This window comes from Pygocentrus nattereri, chromosome 12 (assembly GCF_015220715.1).
Source record: "Pygocentrus nattereri isolate fPygNat1 chromosome 12, fPygNat1.pri, whole genome shotgun sequence".
NCBI lineage: Eukaryota > Metazoa > Chordata > Actinopteri > Characiformes > Serrasalmidae > Pygocentrus > Pygocentrus nattereri.
In genome coordinates, this window is record NC_051222.1 from 21,335,563 (window position 1) to 21,357,710 (window position 22,148).

The window sequence follows — 22,148 nt, forward strand, 5'->3', positions numbered from 1 at the left end:
ATATATGGCTCCTGCTAATGTGTTTAGCTCACAATGCTTTTTGTCTATTTTTATAGATAACAGTAGGTTGTACATTGTCACAAACTTGATGTGCAATATCATTCTCTATTACATGCTTTTAGTATTCTTAGTGAAGACAGACAAAAAAGAAATTCCACTGATTTTCTGCATAACTCAATGGTTGAGATGTAAACAAAGGGCCATTCCCATTTCACCTCTTGCCCCTACCACTTAACCCTTAGCCCTCTGTTTTGGGCGTTCACGTCTAGGATTAGGATGTCCCAGTTTTTGTTGGGACAGAGGGATAGGGTGAAGTGTTAGGGCTACATAGCCCTCCAAACTAAGGTTTCTCAGAGGCACACTCCACACAGTTATGAGAAAAAATAGAAAAAGCAGGATGGCTGTGCGAGCGACCAAAGACACCCACAAATAACTATTGTTTTAGCTTAGTTTAATGTCGTTTCAACGTATTATGGTCGTTTTCTTCATAATAATAAGCATAAAAATTGCTAAAAATATGTTAATGTTGTGGTAGCTAGCTAGTTTACTTTCCTACCATTTAAGGAGGAACAGGAAAATTCTAACAAGAATAGCTGACTTTGTATCACCAAAGAATTAGTGGTGGGCAATAATAAATAATTGTCTTATAGCCCCTGTTTGAAACCACATGTTACTGTAAATGTAACTCAAGCCCAGCAGCGAGGTCCCTGAACCTCTCTCTTCTCTGCTATCACTGAAAACGGGCCGGGTCACCAACAGAGCACCGCTAGTAGCCTGTTAATGAAGTAATGTTGTTTTTTGGGTTTTTTTTTTTTGGGGGTTTTTTATCCCATTTCATAGGGCAATATTTCAACCATTACCCTTTGTAACTCCATTCCAAGGGGTTAGAGTGACACTCGAAAACAAGGGGTAGGGGTAAAAAAAAAGAAATGGGATTGGGCCAAAGTCATTCAGAGTGTTTGGTTGTGAGATGGTTTGCTATAGAGAAACTTATAGACTCTGATTTATTTTTATAGTGGTGATGATAGAAATAGGTTGCAATATCTACAATGCAAGACTAGTCATTTTATTTACTATCCAAAACCAACAGTGAACCTAGACAAGTCATTTGTGTTTGTAATGTAATGTCAGTTATGGTGAAATAGTGCTAAATCTGAAAAATGTAATTTTGTTTGGAGTTTTGATTTAAAAACACCCTGCATGCACCTCTCCTCCATAAAAAAGCTTTAAAATATGTTTTAGGCCAAAACCTTATGTTAAAACCTAACCATTTCATGCAATGACTTTCTGTAAGTGAGTTTTTTAGAGGCATTAAACTCTTCAGTCATCTGGTTTCTATCACTACCAGAGTCAACAATTCTTACTTTAAGCTTTTGTTAAATGGCACATTTTACAACAAAACATCAAAAATGACTTTGTTTACATTTTTTTAACCAGGGGGAAGAAATCTGCATCAGGAACCACAGAGTATGAATGCTAGACTCAGCTCCTCACATTGCATATAATGACATTTATGATGATGGGAAAGGCAGAAACCGATCCTATGTCAGCAGTCTGCACAGCCCCAGAGTGCTATTAAACTCTGCAGAATGCAGGTATACATTTGTATTCTATACCCAGAGGAAGCAAACCTGGCTCTGTATGTAGGAAGGATGCTGATCGAGGAACAGCTCCCAACTGTCCATATATATCTGTAATAGGAACATAAAAACTGGTCCTAGGTCAGAACTGTGGACAGAAACCAAGTGGAGTTCATTCACAAACCCATCTGAGACAATATTATTACAGGAAAGACAAAATACTCTATACTGTTGACTTTAATCTACTCTACCCCATGTGAGTATTTAACCTATGTACGAAATTCTAGTTTGCTTCTGCTTTTGTAAATCAACATTTTTGAAGAAAAAATTGCAAAGTTCAACTGAAGGACCTACAAAATTGGCAGAAACTGAATTTTATGGCTGCTGTCAGGGTTAATGTGAGATAATGCAAAGACAAACACTATCTAAGCTGTAGTTTCCTCAGCCAATAAATTCGAATAAATCCCATTTTAATGCAGCGTTGGGCAAGAAACTCAAAGTTTTCCAAGGTGTCCAAATATGTAAATTATACGTGCTAGACCATGACGATGTTTGTTTAAATCCAATACATAACATTGCATGCTACTCAACCAAGACCAATACATAACATTGCATGCTACTCTACCAAGACCAATACATAACATTGCATGCTACTCTACCAAGACTATTTTGTTGTAGCCAATCACAGCTAGGTAAATAAACAATAACACAGGACAATGAATGTTTGAGATTTTTCCCAACATTCTGTAAAGCTTGTCTAAAAGTTACTACAAAAGAAGCAGAGCATGGATTAAATTCTGAATATGATTCACTGCTTTTAATAACAAGGCAAAGCACTGGAACGTTCTTCAGGCAGCCATGTAGGTCGCGGTCCTGGACAGCACTTTGATGGAGCGTTTCAACACTAGCACACCTAATTACACTTATCAGCTAATTATGAAGTCCGTCACGAGCTGATTCAGGTGTTGTAGCGCCAAACTAAATTATGAGGTGCTGTTGCCGTGGCCAAGAGGAAGATCAGCTGGTGTTGTGGATACTGAATTTATTACACTTGATTAAACATGAATATAGGTTTAGTCCATTCTGCTCTTTCTCCTCTGATTCAAATCTACAGAAGCATACACAAATTCGATTCGGAATTTGATTAAATATCTCGCATGGCAAACCTGCAGCATTTAGCACTATAGGCATTAGCATTAGGATCATGATTCACTGATTGCGCCCTATGTGGCACCGAAAGCGACACTATTTTCAAGTTCACGTAATGGTGTCATTAGCAAGTGAACGTTAGCATTTAGTTTGCAATTATGTACCCGCGCTGTCTCGCTTGCTCTCGCGCTCTCTCTGTCCATCTCTCTTTCTCTCTATTTCTCTCTCTCTCAGCTCTACAGAAAAACCTCAAAAAAAGATTTAGCTGAATCAGAATTAATGAAATAATGTGGAATCAAGGGGCTCATTTGGAAATATCAGTGCATAATTCAGACTCATAGAATTATTTAGCAAAAGTGTGACAGAAAGTGAGCAGGGAAAGAGAGAGAGAGAAGCTGGATGGGCAGAAAGGTTAACCCCAGCCCTCATATTACTAAAATAAGCAGGAGAGAGTGCAACACCACATCCATTATGGATACTGTTTGGCATTATCAGAGGGGGCCAAGCTTTCCATCACTCTTCCATCCTGTATTTCCTGCAGAAACAGTCAAAAGTAGAGGCACTCTGATCTACAGGCCAGACATAAGACCTCCTTCAGCCTTCTGAGGCTCAGAAAGGGAACTGAAAGTGAATTTCCATGATATTTGGTTTAGCTACTCATGTGAAAAACAGCCGACAGTATTCAACACTTTCATAAACACGCCAAGGTTGAGAATAAAGTGGAGAAAAGTAGACGAACAGGGCTGAATGTTCTAAACCGATCATTGAAGATGAATTTAGTTAAGAATAACCATTTAGGAGTATTGTTAAAGGAATAATTTGGCAGAAAGTCCAATTTTTCACAATTTCCTTCTCACCCAGAATATGGAACATCAGCCAAGATATGTTTGGTGCCTAAAGTTTGCTTCTCTAGCTTTGCACTGGAGTTACAAATAACCAAACTAATTTGCATAGTGCAAACTAAAAATCTCTAAAATATCTTGTCATTTGTTTATGGTGCCTTGTTGAGGTGAGGACGTTCTGAGGAAGCAAAGACCTGTACTGCCTGGAGGTTTAGCTGGCTGAAAGGTCTTTGCAGATGATCACAGAGGTGACTATGGAAAAGACATCAATTCAGCAGCGTGTAAGAAGGCTGTACTGTACCAAGAAAACAACATAAATAGAATGATTGTTGAGTGCCAGAAGAACAGGACTCTTGAGGTGGAAAGCATATGACTGAGGAAGAGCTAAGTGCAGTTCATACATATGACGCACTGAGATTAAAGCCTTCTGGATGTTTCGTTTCTGATGCTGACAATGGAATGTATGCGAAATGAATCATTGTAAGCTGGAAATATAGATGGAAATGGATCGTCTAAACTAGGGATGTGCACATCAACTCATTCTGTAAGAGTTCATGGACATAATTATGTCCTGTTAAGCAGAGAGAAGGGAAAAACGATAACAAAAAAGAAAACTATCAGCTTAAATTCATATAGCATTATAGCTTACCTTTATACACGTTAGCGTAGGCAGAGGAATGCATTCTCATAATATGATTCCAAAGTAGTCAAGGGAAAGTGTTTGTGTCAGATTAGTAATGGAGCTACTGAGCTACTAGTGCTGACTGGAACAATACTGGATGCTGATGTTGACTCATCACTGGACTCATCACCAAAGTGTGACTTTGACAGAGAAATATCTTTTCATGTTTCTGGAGCTAGATAATATCAACTACTCTGTAAAAAAATCTGTTAAAATGGTGTTAACAATAACAGTAAGGAAAAATCTGTAAAATCACAATTATTTGATTTCTTAGAAACACTGCATACTAGTTATTCTTACATGCAGTAATTAACATAATTATAATGATAATAATAATAATAATAATAATAATAATAATAATAATAATAGCCCAGTTCACAATTCTGCACTGCCATGTCCTTAACAGTGCATCCTCTGCAACATATTCACATTAAAACACCCAGAGCAAATTATATCATAACATAACTTGCAAATTATATCATAACATACTTACTGCTAAAACATAAAATTGGGGTTTCACTGAATTGTTTTTCTGTATATTTTCTCCATTTTCTCATAATGAAATATAACGAACACCAAGCAGTGATTTCAGTATTTAAAAACTGGTAACTCGAATGGGTAACCTAAATACCTGTACACATCCCTAGTGTACCATCTTAGGGATCAGCAAACTAAAATGGACTGAAATAGGACTCTGACTTTCATTCAGGAGACCTATGTCTACTACTCAGGTCATGAACAATAAAGCAGAAATGGAGTGGCTTTCACCGTCAATGAGGATGTTAATACAGTCATACAGGTTTATGCCTCAAGAACAGATGCAAGCCAAGAAGAAATCAAAGTGCTTTATGATGAAGCTCAAGCTGAAATTGACAAGACCTGCAAACTGGATATACTGCTGTTGATGTGAGGCTGGAAGGCCAAGGTCAGAAGTGAGAAGGAGACAAATGAAATACAGTTATACAGCTTAGCCTTGGAAACAGAACTGAGGCAGGAGAATGACTAATCAACTTCTGCAATTACCAGTGTTGGGGTAGTTACTCAAATTAGTAATCCATCACAAACCACTAATATTTTTTCTCAAACCCTAAAGAAATTACTTTCCTCATTACTTCCTAGAAAACGGAATCTCACTACTCATTACTTCTATGCTGCTCTGTAAAACCCATTCACATCTGTACCCAGACCCAGCAGTCTTTCCAATATTTTGTTATTTATTTAGAGAAATCGCAATAAACATTTCAAAGACGTCAGTATCCCTGCCTTTACTCTAAACACAAAGCCAGTTTTGCAGACTAATATGAAAAATCTGGTCTGTTTTCACTAAATGAACAGAAGGATGAATTAATGTTCATATTTCTTTTGTACTGCCATTGCACTGTTCTGAAAGTATATATGTTATGTCCCGAAAGGCTTTATATATGTTATGCCATCAAAGGACTCGACTGGTATATCCTTCAAGACCTTTAGTCACTCACAATCTTTCACGCACAGAACAAAACTGTAAACAGCTGCAAGTGGCGAGATGCTGTGGCACCAAGAGGAGTACTGCCTGTATTCCTGCCTGAATGGGGAATTGAACCCTGCTCTCTTATGTGCGGATATCCGCTGTATTATACAGTTTGCTCATTAGGCTTAATACGTATGAGGATGAGAGGTTGAGTAACAGCCACAGTCTTCAGCAAACACACGAGTGCATAAAATGCTCATAAGGAAGTGCGTCAAGATCACTGCTATATTGCAAATATTCAATAGATTGTCCAAACCTACTTCCAGGGCAAAACTAATCTTCAGACAGTATTTATGCCTGAATGACTACACTCCTGGACAAAAAAGGACCAAGCCCAAAATGGCAAAATCAATAGATCATGTCACTTAATAAGGCAGAGCTTTTCCCTTTGATTGCTTTAAATGTTGAAATTCTGTATGTAAATTTGCAGACAAGAGACAGCATTTTTCCTCTCAGCATTAATGGCTTCAAACAGTTCAAAAACACTGCCAAGCTAAGTTGTGTTTAACATGACACCAAATATTCTGTATAGGATTTAAATCTGGAATCTGACCAGGCCAAAACCTTCAGTAAAAGGCATTATATTTTGGGCTTGGCTCGCTGCCCTGGAGTGTGCATTTGGGGCAAGAGGAAAAGGCGTGAGTTCTTCCATTTAGTGACAATGACAAGCTAGTGTTTCCTTTCCAACTTAAGCCTACCTGAGGTCTTCTACATTGGACACAGTCTTTGTCAGGATGCCTTTCTCCCTCCTGAGCTTCTTGATCTCCATCTTGAGCAGCCGGATGTCCTCCACCCTCTGGTTGTATTGGATTTCACCCTTGTTCAGAATGGACTGCTGAATCTTGATCTTCTCGTACAGCAGTGCCAGCTCGTCATTCCTCCGCACCAGATGTGTCCCCAGAATGTCCCGCTCACTGATCACCTTGATGACAGTGGGTACAACAAAGATGCAAGAAAAGAAACTAAGGAAAAAAATGAACCAGAAGAATAAAACATTTTAGGAACATGACATGAGTAATTTGGTGATGCTTTCTTTGTCGCCTAAGTTCTACATATTAAGCAGGTAACTACAAGGTACTAATTCCACACTGTAAAATATTAGAGAATTATCTTGGGTAACATAATGATTCCAAGAGAGTTTAATTAAATGACACCAAAAAGCCCATAAGATTCTAGATATTAATTGAATAAGTGTGTGTTACAAAATGACAGTGAAATGACAAACAAGTTCTACATATTATCTAGATAATCTATATAATCACATTATTTTTCACTAGGATGTCATACGTTTAAGCAGGAAAGTATATCAGAAACACCTCCAAGCAGCAGGTATATATGGTGTAGAACCCAGTAAAACCACAAAATCATTTGGGGGGCGGGGGGTTGGGGGTGGGGTTACAAGTAAAATGTTAAAGTTTCAATGAATTTTGATTCAAAAGGCACACTAAACTACAAATAAGTTACAAATACGTGTTCAGTTCAAGTTTTTGGACAAGATTTTTTTTTACTTCAGTGTATCGTATGAATATTTGTGAGCGTTTCAAAGGAAACTTTTATCAAAGTTTTCAAAAAGACTTCAGAGCTGTTGATGCTGGAATGGATGTCTTTTTGGAGCCAAAAGTTTCACATGCTTTCCCATGTGTAAGCTGAACGTTAAGAAGAAAAAAAAATGACTCATATTGCATCATCTCACGGTCTTTCATTTGGTGCCAGACTTTTCTGCAGTGGCAGCGGTGGAGATTTTTTCTGTGGGTAGGTGTATGACCCACACCTACTGAGAGACACAAACGCTACTCTAATTTTGGACTGGGTCGAACTTCAGTCCATAAAGCAAGAAAGCGCCTTTTCTTCTTGGTGTCAAAGACCTTTGTCCCTTTTCTAGCCCTGCTGAACTCTTACCTAACTCCGGCATGAGCGTGAATAAACACTGCAATGTTATAAGCAGTTAAAATGTCTGAAAGCGTTGTGCCCTTTATATAACATGGTGCAAACTTAATATAGAGTACAGTACAACATGTCACTTTAAAGAGAACATTTCCTACTTTTTCTTGTATTTGAACTCCACTTAACACATTGCTGTTTGGTTTATGTACTAAACACACACACACACACACACACACACACACACACACACACATCTTCTAAGCTGCTTCTCCTTCTTGGTCACAGGGAATGCTGGAGCTTATCCCAGCGGTCATAGGGCAGAAGGCAGGATACACCCTGGACAGGTCGCCAGTCCATCACAGGGCATGTGCTAAAAACAGTTGTAATTAATTTTTACATAACCTTTTTGCAACCTCTCTTCATCCCTTACAATTAAACAAAGCTGACTTATAACTGCAGCATTAACAGTATGCACATACATGCACATACACTGCAATTTCCCCCTGGGATCAATAAAGGAATCTGAATCTGAATGCACAGTTGTGTGCAAAAGTTTGGCCACTCCTGCCCAAATTAGATGTTTAGTTGATTTTTGAAGTGACAAAAAGTACCTCAGCAGTAGACTAATTTTAAAAGATAAGATTTTCTGCAAATGTTAATGCATTATTTTTACGTTCAATAAACTTAATTCACAGGAAAAACAGTGAAATGGTAAATGTGGCATTTGCAAAAGCTTGGATATCTTTCCATTTGTAAAGTTTCAGAACTTAACTCATTAGGCTCAGATTGCAATTTCCACAGTCTGAAACGTTATTAAGCAATGGCAGTTGAGGGGAACTGTAGAAGTCAAGGCAAGATCTGGAAGACCATGAAAATTCTCAGATAGAATTGAGAAACTGCTTATACACTGGACGGAAAGGCAAAGTAAAACCAACATATGACAGCAAAGGTTTAGCTGACAGAGGAAAGATGTACTGTTTTACTGGGCTTATTTCTTGTACAGTAGAAAACAACATCTAGATAAGCCAGTGGCATTTTGTATGAGGGCTAATGAAGCAGAAATGGAGGAAAAAATGGGAAGCATTTGATGAAAAGAACACCTTGCTAATTGTTAAGCATGAGATTAGATGGACCCTGCTTTGGGGTTGTGTGGCAACCAGTGGCACAGGAAACATTAAACAGGTGAATAGAAGAACAGATTCCACTAAATATTATTGAATTCTGGAAGTAAATGTGACAGTCAGTCAAGTTGTAAAGGCAATGGCTTCTCTAACAGTACAATGATCCAAAATACACTGTATAATCCACCAAGAACACAAGCCAAAGGATTGAAATCATTACTGAAAACATGGGTAGATCTGAAACATGCTGTGCATGCAAGACGAAAATTTCTAAAACAAGAACAGAACGACTACTAGCTGGCTACAAAAAGCTTTTACAAGCTATGATATCTTCCAAAGGGCGGTGTGACTAAGTACTGAATTGATAGAGTATATAGGTTTGTGCTCATGCCTCAATAACTATTATATTTCAAAATATTTTTTTTAGTTTATCAAAAGTAACTGTGAGTAACTTTGTATTAAAACTGATATTTACAGAAAATCAATTTAAAAAATAGTTTACCACTGATTATTTCTTTTCACTTCAAAAATCAACAAAATATTTAATTCACTTGCCCAAACATTTGGCATAAATGTCAATGTGTTATTTTTTTGACATAATAATAATAATAATAATAATAATAAATTACATTTATATAGCGCCTTTCACAAACCCAAGGTCGCTTCACATAGCAAAACAAAACAAAAAAAACTATACAGTGGAGGAGGAAGAAAAATGTGCATTAAACAGAAAAGTCTTTAAGTCAGATTTAAAAGAAGAAAGAGAAGAGCAGTCCTGGAGGGATTGAGGAAGAGAATTCCAGAGTTTGGGGGCCATGGCACTAAAGGACCTCCCTCCCAAGGTGGAAAGTCTGGTGCGTGGAACAGCAAGTAAGTTATTGCTAGAAGACCTGAGAGAGTGAGAGGGAGTGTAAGAGGTCAGCAGTTCTCTGAGGTGGGGGGGAGCAAGATTATGCAAAGCTTTGAAAGTGAGTAGTGAAATTTTAAACTTTATATGGGACGGGACCGGCAGCCAGTGTAGAACAGGGGTGATATGAGCTGAACACTTAGTGTGGGTGAGAACTCTAGCAGCAGAGTTCTGAATGTACTGAAGCTTTTGGATAGACTTTACAGGGAGACCAACAAAGAGGGAGTTACAATAGTCAATGCGGGACATAATGAAGGCATGAACCAAAGTTTTGGCATCTTTATCAGACAGGAACGGTCGGAGACAAGCAATGTTACGTGAGTGGAAGAATGCAGTCTTGGTGAGGAATTTGATGTGCAAATCAAAATTGAGTGATGAGTCGAGTAAAACACCAAGATTTCTAACAACAGGTGCAGGCTTAACGAGCAGGCCATCAATACTAACTGAAAAATTGGATGACTTTGATGGTAGAGGTTTAGGGCCAACCAGTAAGACTTCAGTTTTAGCAGTGTTTAGCATGAGAAAGTTATTATGCATCCAGAGCTTTAAATCAGAAATACAGTGAATTATTGTACTGGGAGGGGAATCTGAAGGTGTGTGTGTACTGAGATACATGAATATCATCAGCATAACAATGGAAGTTTAGGCCATGACTACAAATAATCTGCCCAAGGGGTGAAATGTAAATTAGGAAAAGTAGGGGTCCAAGAACTGACCCTTGCGGGACACCACATCTAACAGGAGAGGAGGAGGATTTATATGGGCCTAATGTAATAAACTGGTGTCTGTCTGTAAGATATGACCTGAACCACTGTAGGGCTGTGTCAGTGATGCCAATAGAAAAAAGACGAGAAATGAGAACATCATGATTAACAGTATCAAAAGCTGCACTTTTGTTTTTGCACATCTGTTTTTGCAGCTTTTTTCCATATGTAGACTCATACATTTTGAACATAATACAGTTTACAGACTTTACTTCAAACTCTTATTTCATAAAAGTAAGACAATTTGGTTTTTAATGACATGAGCCCTTTAAAGCTTTCTTGCCAATGTACAACAAGCACAGGTCTTGGGGGCAGTCATGTGCTGGAGGTTAGGGGATCAGTCTTGTGACCGGAAAGTCATCAGTTCGATCCCCTGAGCCAACAATATGTGACTGAAGTGCCCTTGAGAAAGGCACCTAACCCCCAACTGCTCCCCGGGTGCCGTGGATAGGGCAAGTGTGCTCACTGCCCCCTAGTGTGTGTGTGTGTGTGTGCATTCACTAGTGTGTACTGGTGTTTCACTGCATGGATGGGTTGAATGTGGAGGTGAAATGTCCCCACTGTGGGACTAACAGATGGGAACTTAGGTAGTCATCCTGACACTGCAGTCTAATGAAAATGTTTCAACAAAATATCTAATCCAAATATCTGTATCTTCCTCCTTGCATGTAGGTAAATGTGCTGCATCACATTTGACTATGACCTCCTCCACTGAAACTCCTTCTGACTCACATTAAATAAAGTATGAAGTATATGGCTAAAGGAGATGGCCAAATATTTCAGCAGTCTCATTAAAATTTTTTGAGAGCATATATGAAATGATGAAAAGATGATGAGTCTGTGGGAGAGATATGCCAGAAAAGGCTCCACAGTCAGCAAGGGTCATTTACACAGAGTAGCCTCAGGCTCCTGATGGCCCACCGGTGACCTTATCAAAAGCCTACATCAGCACTCTACAACATTACACCACTTTGATAACTTTGACTTTGGCTTAGGCCATTACAAGCCACTTCCTACGATATAAAATGCTGCTAATATAATAAGCCCACAAGAGATTTGCGAGAAGCAGGCACAAGCAACACATGCAAAGTACTGTGCAAAAAGTATACCTGAGAAAGTTCTATTAAAAGCTATCTATCTGGGCAGTAAGCCCTTATTTGCTCAGAACAAAAAAAACATACACTACAATAAATACAAATAAACACAAACCACTGCAATGCGGGGCTGATTATTCAGTCACTATTATTTTAGGTAACACAATATTTTAAGGAACACCTACTGGGCCTTGTTACTGGATACCGAAGGTCTTTTTTGTTCAATAAAGCCCAAATCAGACACATCAATATAGGACATAACACCATGCATTAAAGGGTCCATGTCATAAAAACATAATTTTTCCCTTAATTCAGAGTTTGATGTGGTATATAAACAGAAACAAAGGTTCAAAATGTATAATTTATTCTGTCTATATACATATATGCTGTTTTGGGTACATTGGGCCTCATTTACCAATCATTCTAGGCTGGAAAATGGTAATATAAAAATAAATGATGACTGTTTTGATACAACAAACCACAGAAACATTATAACGGGACCTCAGGAAAATGTAATAGATAATAATGATAATAGTTAGGTCATTTAGAACCATTGGACAACTGTGCTTACACAATGTGAGGAATTAGACCTCTACATTTAACCCATCTGTGCAGTGAAACACCCACATACATCCACACTAGTGAACACACACACTAGGGTGCAGTGAGCACACCGCCCAGAGTGGTGGACAGCCCTATCCAGGGAGCAGCTGAGGGTTAGGTGCCTTGCTCAAGGGCACTTCAGTCATGTCCCGTCAGCACAGGGGATTGAACCACCGACCTTCCGGTCACAAGTCTGGTGCCCTAATGAGTTTTAAGAACAAACCTCCCATGACAAAATCACAGTAACACATGGCCTCCCGTGGCTTATTGCTTTAATAAACACCTTGCTAACTTATTAGTTTAGTCTGAAATTGGCAACATTTTGTTCCTACAAAGGTTCTAGGTGTGTTAAGTGACTTCTGGAGTTTACATTACATTACATTACATTTAGCAGATGCTTTTATCCAAAGCGACTTACAAATAATGAAGTACATAGAACAAACATAGTCAGGCCTTAAAGGAGGCCAAAGGGTAATAGCGGGGTAGAGAAGGGAAGGAGGGCAAGAAGGAGATGAGGTTGGTAGTGGTTAGATTGCAAGAGGCGATTAGAGTAAGTGCTCCCTGAAGAGCTCCGTCTTCAGGAGTTTCTTAAAAATAGCGAGGGACGCCCCTGCTCTGACAGTGGAAGGTAGCTTGTTCCACCATTGGGGAATCAAGTATGAGAACAGTCTCGATTGCTTTGTGTGACTGTTTGGCAAAGCTAAGCGACGTTCATTGGAGGATCGCCACGGCCAGGCGGTGCTGTAAGCCTTTAGGAGCGAGTGCAGGTAGGAAGGAGCCTGCTCTGTTAACACCTTGTAGGCAATCGTAAGAGTTTTAAATTTGATACGAGCAGCAACCGGTAACCAGTGGAGCTCAATGAGCAGTGGGGTGACATGCGCCCGTTTTGGTTGGTTAAAGACCAGACGCGCTGCAGCGTTCTGAACCATCTTCAGTGGTTTTACAACACAGGCTGGGAGGCCCGTCAGTATGGCATTGCAGTAGTTGAGGCGTGAGATGACCACTGCTTGTACCAAGAGTTGGGCGGCTCGTTGTGTTAGAAACGGCCGTATCTGTCTGATGTCGTACAGCGCAAAGCGGCAGGACCGAGCCACCGAGGCAACATGGTGCGTAAAGGAGAGTTGGTCATCTACCATAACCCCCAGGTTCCTAGCAACCTTCGTCGGGGAGAGTGAGAGTGAGTCGATGGTTATGGTGAAGTTGTGTTGAATGAATGAGTTTACTGAATTAAAGCTAGTAAGGGTTTAGTGAGTGTTCAGCAAGTCAATTTGCAGTCTGTATTCTAATGTAAAGTAATGCAAGGTAGCCAAAAACATAGTTTTAATCCCTTTTAATTATCTTTTTTTTTCGCAGTGAAAAAATTACTAGGTATTATGTTGCACACAGACTGTTTGAAAACTTATTTAGGACTTTTTAGCCTTAGTGATGAATAAAAATCTTCTTTAGAATATGGAACAGATGTTGAAATATTAGTCTATTAGCTATTAAATCTATTAGGACTAATGGAATACATCAAAGAAGACACTCAATGCTACCTAAAAACCTATAGGAATTAAATGCTGCTAAGGTGTGTAAGGTGTGAATTTAGATAATTAATCTATGCTCAATATTGTGCATAATTTGCAGTGTGATAATAAAACAATAATTAGTGATTTTCACATAACAACTCTCCAATTATGCACTTATACCAGCCGTAAGGAATAAGGCTGAATGAATATTGAACAAATCATTTAAAATGTCTAAAGAACATGATCTTAAAGGGGAATTTCAAAACGTTTAAAAATTTCAGTATAATTCTGTTTCTGAGATGTAAAAAACAGTGATTCCAAGTAGTGTGATGTGAAATAGATCACTGTAGAGGAACTTTACGACTCTCGGTTGATAGGAACCAGGGTCCCATTGTCTAGAATGCAAACATAGCCATTTCATTTACTATCCAAAGCCAACAGTGAGCCTACACATGTCTAGTGAGTTTTTGTATGCTATATATATGCCTTACAACACCTTACATGTACCTCTCCACCAAAAACTGGTCTAAAAACTTTGTTTTAGACCAAAAGCTTACTTTAAAATAATGTCTCAGGCATCAGGCAACATCTTTGTAACCATTTCATGTAAAGGAGTAGCTTTAAAAAACATTAAATGCGTCAGTTATCTGGCTCCTATCACCTCCACTATGAACAATTCTGACTCTGTAAATTTCTCTAGAATGGAACGTTTCACACTGAATCACCCCAAATTACTGTGTTTCTATCGTAATCATTTAATAATGTACAACATTTGCCATTTAATAAATCTCTGACATGTATTTCATATATAATATAATATTATCATTTAAATCAGGTGGTGGAGCTTAACATATCCATGCAATGACTGAAGAAGAGCCCAATATGTGTTCTTCTATCCACCTCCCAAGTCCTCAAAACTGCGTTTTATTTTTGGTCTCAATTCTGTTGTCTGTTTACAAGCAAAAACCCACTTCCTCACTGCAAAGAATACGTCTGCATTTTCTTTATCAGCTGCACATGTAGCGTATGGCTGATTACCATAGACAGTCATTTTGACATGTTTCCCTGTGAGAAGAAAAGCCTTTGAAGCGCCTGCCCATTGGCTTTTATTATAAGTGAGTTGACAGGTTTTCTGTTCTTTTCTGAGTGAGTAGAAACACGTCAAAATTACTGAGGTAGAGGACAGAGCGGGTGCAGAACAGACATGATGGACAGAGATTAGGATGCCAAATGTCACCGTAGAGGAGTACAGGGCACAACCTGATGGGAGGTAAAATGTAACGTTTTTATGTATGTTATGTAACACAAAACAGAACATGGATTTTTTTTTGTGCGAGGTTCAAGTAGACTGACTGTACTTACAGGCACTTTCTCATATCACCAGAGCAGCCTTAATCAGAAGTGTTTTTGAGTCACTGAGTTGTGTATAAGCCACAGAATTCATAGCTATATTATTTTAATCATCATTATGAAATATATAAATAACTCACAGTGGGGGCCATACACACTAAACTACAGCCTCCATGCAGTGAGGTTAGTTTCAGCATGGTGTGCCACCAAGGTAAACAGTGAGAGCAATCCATATCATCCCGTGTAATTTTAAGTCAATATTTATTATTTTATTAATCAAAAATGCAGTACAGATGTAATTTAAAAGAAAATAAATAAAACTTTTATTGTGCTGATATTTGCTGTTCTGCTTTAGGGTTAAAACAGCTTTGCCTCGCTTTATATAAACTTTTAAAAAGGATTCTTTAAGGGTTCTTTAGTAAAGAACATGGTTTCATAGAGAACCATGAACACTCAAAGAACCCTCTGCATGATTAAGTATTTTTTGTATTGTGAAAGTGTTCTTCAGATTGATGGAAAATGGGCTGTAGATGGTTCTATATAGAACATTTTTGAAAAGGGTTCTATGTAGCACAAAACTGGATTCTTCTGTTGTTAGAAGCTTGACATCATAATGATACAAGAACCATTTCTGGGGTTATATAGAACTCTTTTAAAAAAGGTTCTATATAGAACAATCTACAGCCCATCCATCTCCATCAATATAAAGAACACCAGACACCAGACAACCTCTAACCTAGCCACAGCCCATTCTCCATCAATCTAAAGAATTCCTTCATGAAGCAAAGAACCCTTTAATCATACAAAGGGTTCTTTGAGTGTTCATGGTTCTATATGAACCATTTTCTTCACTAAATGTAAAGAAATAGAACCATCTTTTTAAGTGTGTCTATAAAGCTAAGGAAAGCTGTATGACCCCAGAAGTGTATCTTTACGATAGGTTGGAAAGACTGTAGAGATTTCCATCAATACCTGACTTTTTAAAAACTAGCCCCCATCTGTTAAAACTGTAAAGGTGCCCGAATTAAAATTTATTTTATATTTTTATTTAAATGTTTTAAAGGCTCATCTCAGTCTATTACAATGAACTTTCAGCTGATTTGGTCACAACTTGGTAAGTGCTTGAAAGAAAGGTTTGCTTCTTTAATTAGTGTATTTTACTTGAATAAAAAAGCATACTGTGTTAGAAGCCCCACTCTCAAACTTCCTTTAACAGTTTTCTTGTGATGGCAAATTTGAATAAATATTCTCTTAATCAATGATAATAATCAATAGTTTACATATTGACTGAAATGAGAATACTGATTTCTCTTACAAAGAGGTGGTATAGCAAAAAGAATAGGCCATATGTTGTGTGCATGAAAATTCTAGCTGTAGCGACCTCCTGAACTCACATGGAAAGTAGTGTAAGGTGACCTTGTAAGGACGGTACAGTCTGGTACGAGCGGGACCAGACCTTTTTATTTTTCGCTTTTTCTTTAAAGATATCATTACATTTGGTTTTATGGGTAGCCAAAAGGTGATACTTTTGAGTATAATAGGGAGTAATATGGTGTGGAAACATGCTAAGAGGGAGGGGTGATTGTCCAGAGGAAGGTATATAAAGGGATGTGCTGAACCTGTCCGGAGACCACTTGCCACTTGATGCTTTAAATTTCTTTAAAGCGAAGAAATTTTCCTCCTTTCCACAAGAGCTAAGCATCTGAAGTCGTTTTGGTTTATTTTGATTCTTTCTGAAAACTTAGAATTAAGACTGTTAACAGGGTAAGTGTATAGTCAGTAGTAGAGATTCAACTACACATCCAGGCCCTGAGCTGTAGGGCCAGCTCTGGGTAATTACACTTGACTGGCTGGAAGACTTTTGTCCACTGCTGTATTTGTAATGAATTTGTTTCTGAGTGAATACAGGAAAGGGTCAGACTGGGCGAAAAGTAAAGCAACCCATATTTACAGCTGGGTCATATTACTTTTCAATCCAATCTGAATGTGTCAATTAAACCATGTCAGGCTTGACCTGCTGTTACAACATTTGCCTGCACTGCAGTTCAAACACCTTGGACAGTTAGCTTCCAAACTACATTTAAAAATGGCAGGTCTTATTATTCCTGCACCCACATGGTAGAGCCTCGCTCTCTCTCTCTCTCTCTCTCTCTCTCTCTCTCTCTCTAATGAGAACTTGACCCCAGGTCTGGTGCACTTCTCTCTCTCACTACAGCCTTTGCCGGTAGCTCTCATATAGACTTTTCTCCTAATGAGTTTGGAATGCACCCAGGCTCAAGTCTCTTTCATCCTTATAGCGGGGCAAAGGGGCGGCTATTGAAGCAAAACCACCGCACACAAACACGCACACACCGCACACCCACTCCTCCACACACACCTCCCCCTTCCGCCTTACCTGATCCAATTCTTTCTTCTGCCGCATTCTCTCAGCGTCAGCATCCGCTATGATCTTCAACAGCTTGCGTTCCTCCACCTCCTGATTGTCAATGAACTGCTTGGTCTCCTGGGCCTGCTGCTTCATCTTCTGAAGCTCGGCCTACAAGAAGGAGCAGAGGGACAGTGCCATTTAACAAGAGCTGTACGGGATCCCCCAACCCCCCCCCAGAAAAATGAAAAACTAAACCTTTAAAAAGCATTTTTGCTCTCTCTCTCTCTCTCTCTCTCTCTATCTCTCTCTCTCTCTCTCTCTCTCTCTCTCTCTCTCTCTCTCTGGCTCCTTTCAGTTACTCTTTATCTTTGCTTTATAGCATGCCAAAGGCAATTGAAGCAGGCCTGACATCCCTGGCAGCTGAGAGTATAGCAAAATAAACAATAAAAAAGAGAAAGGGATCAAAGAAGAAGTAAGTGTTCTGGGCATTGTTTGATACTGGCTTCTATCCATACACAATCTGTACCCAATCTGCCCTATAGAGAAAGAACAGGGAGACAAATGAATAGAGGTAGAGAGAGGTAGAAAAAGACAATGAGAGAAAGAGAGATAAAAGACTGAACAAGGCAGACAGAGAGAAAGAAAATGTGATAAAGAGAGACAAGTAGAGGGCAAGAGAAAGAGAAAGCAAGATGAAAAAACAGACAATGATCAAGAGAGAGAGAGAAAGAGAGAAGTAGATGAAAAACAGAAAATGAGAGAAAGAGAGGTGAAAGAATAAGAAAGAGAGAGAGAGAAGAATAGGTTTAGGAGAGGATGGGAAGAGATAAGGAGAGAGAAAGACAAAGAAAAAGAAGACAATGAGAGTGAGAGACAGGTGAAAGAATGAAGGACAGATAGAGAGAGGGATGGATAGAAAGAGAGAGGGGAGTGGTGAGAGAGAGGAAGAAAGAAAAAACAAAAAGAAAGACATTAAGAGAGAAACAAAGAGGTAAAAGAAAGGAAGATGAAATGAAAGAAGAGAAAGAAAGATGAAGTGACAGAGCGAAAGAGAAAGAAATCAACAAAGAAGGAGAGGAAAAGAGGAAAAGGAGAGAGCACGAGAGAAGGAGAAAGATGGTGAGAGAAAATTTGTGAGAAAGAGAAAGGAAGAAAAAAGAGAAAATGAGAGTGAGAGACAAAGCATGTGTCAGTGGGCAGGCCTCAGTGCTGGGAGGCCGCAGTGGAGCAGCTGAAAGGCTGAAGGCGCTGATCAGTAGCCCGGTCAGGTGCTCTCCATCTGGCCCTGCTCCCGGTGCACCCCGCCACCACACCCGTGTTAACATTTCAGCCAAATCGAGTGTGAACACAAAGCCACCTTGTGCGACACGCTGCCGACAACGTCCGCACCAGCTCCTCTCTCCTCAGCAGCTCCACTCTCACCACCTCTGCAAGGACAAACCCCCAACCAGCCCACCACACCAGACACCAGACAACCTCTAACCTAGCCATGTTCACACCAAGCCCTCAGAACATGAAGCCGGGCCATTCGGAACAGTGGGCTCACTGTCACTGTGCCCTTTATCAGACTGTGTTTTGTAACGTTTTTTGATATTTCTTGACATGAAAGCACACAAAAAAGAGTGTACGTTCAATATAAATGTTATCAGTTAATAAAATAATGTAGCTGCCGAAAATGAATATCTCAAATAGTAATTTTACAGGAGAGGGCAAAAATGCTCTTTACTCTTAGCGTCAGTTAAAATAAAAATTATGAAATTTTCACACAAGGTAATGGACAGTTGAGGAGTGTACATGAGTGTACACAAAAATAATCAGAAAAAATGTCGATTTTATTTGTTTTGACAATGACAGTAACATACTATGCAATTAAATATGTAATCATTGCATGATGAAAAATGGGGGATGCACAAAACACTGCAACAATGCTAGAGGGCGTCCACGAGTAAGTTCTCAGTGAATGGGGTGAATGGAGCTAAAGGTCTAAAACCAAAAAATTAAACACGTTTATTATTTATTATTTATTTATGAACACCATTTAGGCCAGAACGTCCTTTAATTTCAGGACCTGGAAAACAGAAGGATGTATTTCACTAAAAGCTTACCAGTAACTTTCTGTCTTATACAGCAATAAGGGCTGTATACTGAGTGCTGATTGCCTGGTGAGCTGGTCAGTTCATGGGTTGAGTTTGCATTCATTAATACCATGAATATAAGGCACTGCTAGAAAGTCCCACAACTGGAGGTAGGGTTAGCAATATATAACAGCAGATTCTCTGTTATGGTTTTGATATTTCCTGGCAGAAATTTTAATTAATGCTATTAACTAGCAGACGTGGAGCTACTTGCAAAAGCAATGGACTATTTGTTTGTCATGACTTTGATCCACGAGAGACCACAATCACTAGCACCTCCTCGGGTTATAACTCCCTCTGAACCTCACCTTATTTTGTTCTGACTGGTCGGCCCAGGAAAGAACCTAATGACATGCGTAACTTGGCCACTTTGGTGTTTCTCTTGATCTGCAGGGCATGTAAAGTGCGACATGTCCAGCAAACAGAAACAGCAAGTGAAACATGTCCTCTTGAAAGTAATTGAAAATGACTGTGTCACTCTGCAAAAAAACTGCTAATGCACATATGTGGATCCACCCTGCAGTTTCTCACTCTAATAAACACACATTTTGCATATTATTTTGATAGTAGTTCATGACGAATATGTACATAATGTTCTGTTAAGATTGAACAACTGAGTAATGAGTCTGCAAAAGTGTCTGTCTGAGTCATGTATATTTTGAACTGTAACTCTGTGATATATCATCAAGTGATTCAAGGCCTCTGATTCAGCACAAACTCAGCATTTATCAGTTATGCCAGTTATTGAACACAAATATGCAGTAAAATAGATAAGAGTAGTGGGCAAAAGAATAACACCCTGTGCTTTGACTGTATCTGCCAGACAGCATCTTTAATCCTGTGACTGGCTGCCAAGTGTTGACAAGGAAAAACATATGGGGGAAAAAAATGGACTGTCGATCTGTATCAGCTGTGATCTAGTGGGCAGACAGAACAGAGGACTCTGCAGATGTAGTGCAGATTGGGCCTGGATTCCAGACAGGAGTATGAGAAGCATGAAGCGTGTTAAGATCCCAAATATGTATGAAGATATTCAGGTTCAATCCTTAGAAGTCTAGAGCTATTGTGTCATTTTGGTCTAAAATATACTCTTAAAACAGGGTTCTTCAAGGGTTCTTTAGCAAAGACAGTGGATCTATATAGAACCGTGAACATGCAAAAACTGCATCATCAAATGGTTCTTCAGATGAAAAATGTGCTGTAAATGGCTCTTAAGAATACTTTTTTAAAAAGGGTTCTGCTATTGTTGCTATGTCAAGCTTGTAACAATAGAAGAACCTTTTTGGATGCAATATAGAACTCCTTTCAAAAAAGTTCTACGACACATCCTCCATCAATCTTGAAGAACCCTTTGACGATGCAAAGAACCCTTTAATCATTTAAATCATGGGTCTACATGGAATCAGTCCTTTTACTAACGAACCTTTGAAGAACCATCTTTCTAAGAGTATATTCAAATTTCAATACACTGTCAAATAACATTAAATAACTAGTTACCTGTGGTGTATACAGAAGTCCAAAGAGGCCATGAGGTAGCTACAATTTTCTGGATTGTTATCTTGAGATAACAATCCAGAAAATTATAGCCACAGCTCATGGTCTCTTCGGTCTTTTGTAGGTGTAACTACTGAGAACTAAATAAAATTGACATAACCACGACATGAACATGTCATGACTGATTACTGTCATCACACTCATTGGGCTCCAAAAGCCCAAGACCACTAAAGAAAATGCTTCTACTGCTAGCATAATAAAAACATTTTTATCACAAATCATGTTAGCAGCATAACAATGTGAGTGAAAAGTGAGATTTTTGAAATATTTATATGAATTTAAGAATTTCTTTTTATTCAGTATTTCCCTTTTTTGCTTTATTGACAACCTGCACTCGAGCTGGCATGGACTTCACAATTCTGTGCAATGATGAGATCAAATCAACCTGAGAGTCATCTGAACACGAGCTTCACTAGAAAAGAGATACGACAAAAGAAATCTGACCTTTTAGCTCATCTTGCTCAGTTTCACAAATTGGCTTAAATTTGAACAGTGATGTAGAAATAGTGCATAATCTTTCTTCTTCATTTCACTTCTCATAACTTTTCTTTGTTTCCTGTTTTTCAAACTACAACTTCTGTTGCTTATTTCCAGGTTTACAATGAGATATTTCCTAGGTTTTCAATGTGGTCTCAGACTTCTGGACCTCACAGTATCTCCTAATGTGTGACTTTACAACATCTAACTAGCATACTCAGCAAAAATGGCAGTGTTTGTAACACCTACACGACACCTACGTACAGTTACATTTGTATGCAAAAGTATAAACACTCCCTGGTCAAATTATGTGTTGTTCACTTTCTAAGTGACAATAAGTTACCACATTGTCTGTACACAACTTAAATAGGGTATAACTGCATCACCTGTTTAAGAAGTTTTTATTGAGCAGTGGCTTTGTTTACATGCAAAGATTTTTGCAAATCTGATTGAATACATTCCAATTATAGATTAAGACTGAGGTGTTCATATGCTCACTCTACTCAACAGTCTGATGAAAATCTCCATTTACATGCTCACTACAAGCAATCTGATCCAAAAATGCATGCATGCATAGAGTACCACTTACATTACCAAGACAATGAGCATCACGTGAGTCC

The 22,148-nt window shown here is 38.8% G+C and overlaps 1 protein-coding gene across 1 annotated transcript in view; it reads right to left on the reverse strand.

Moving 5' to 3' along the window:
• The window catches only part of cfap58 (cilia and flagella associated protein 58), a 222,539-nt gene that overhangs the window by 100,472 nt on the left and 99,919 nt on the right, over window positions 1–22,148 (reverse strand). Inside the window, exons 12-13 of the mRNA XM_017698980.2 lie at window positions 17,390–17,530; window positions 6,462–6,685 (exon numbers count right to left, since the gene is read on the reverse strand). Of these exons, the coding sequence (XP_017554469.1) occupies window positions 6,462–6,685; window positions 17,390–17,530 (365 nt within the window). The remainder of the gene's footprint in view (window positions 1–6,461; window positions 6,686–17,389; window positions 17,531–22,148) is intronic.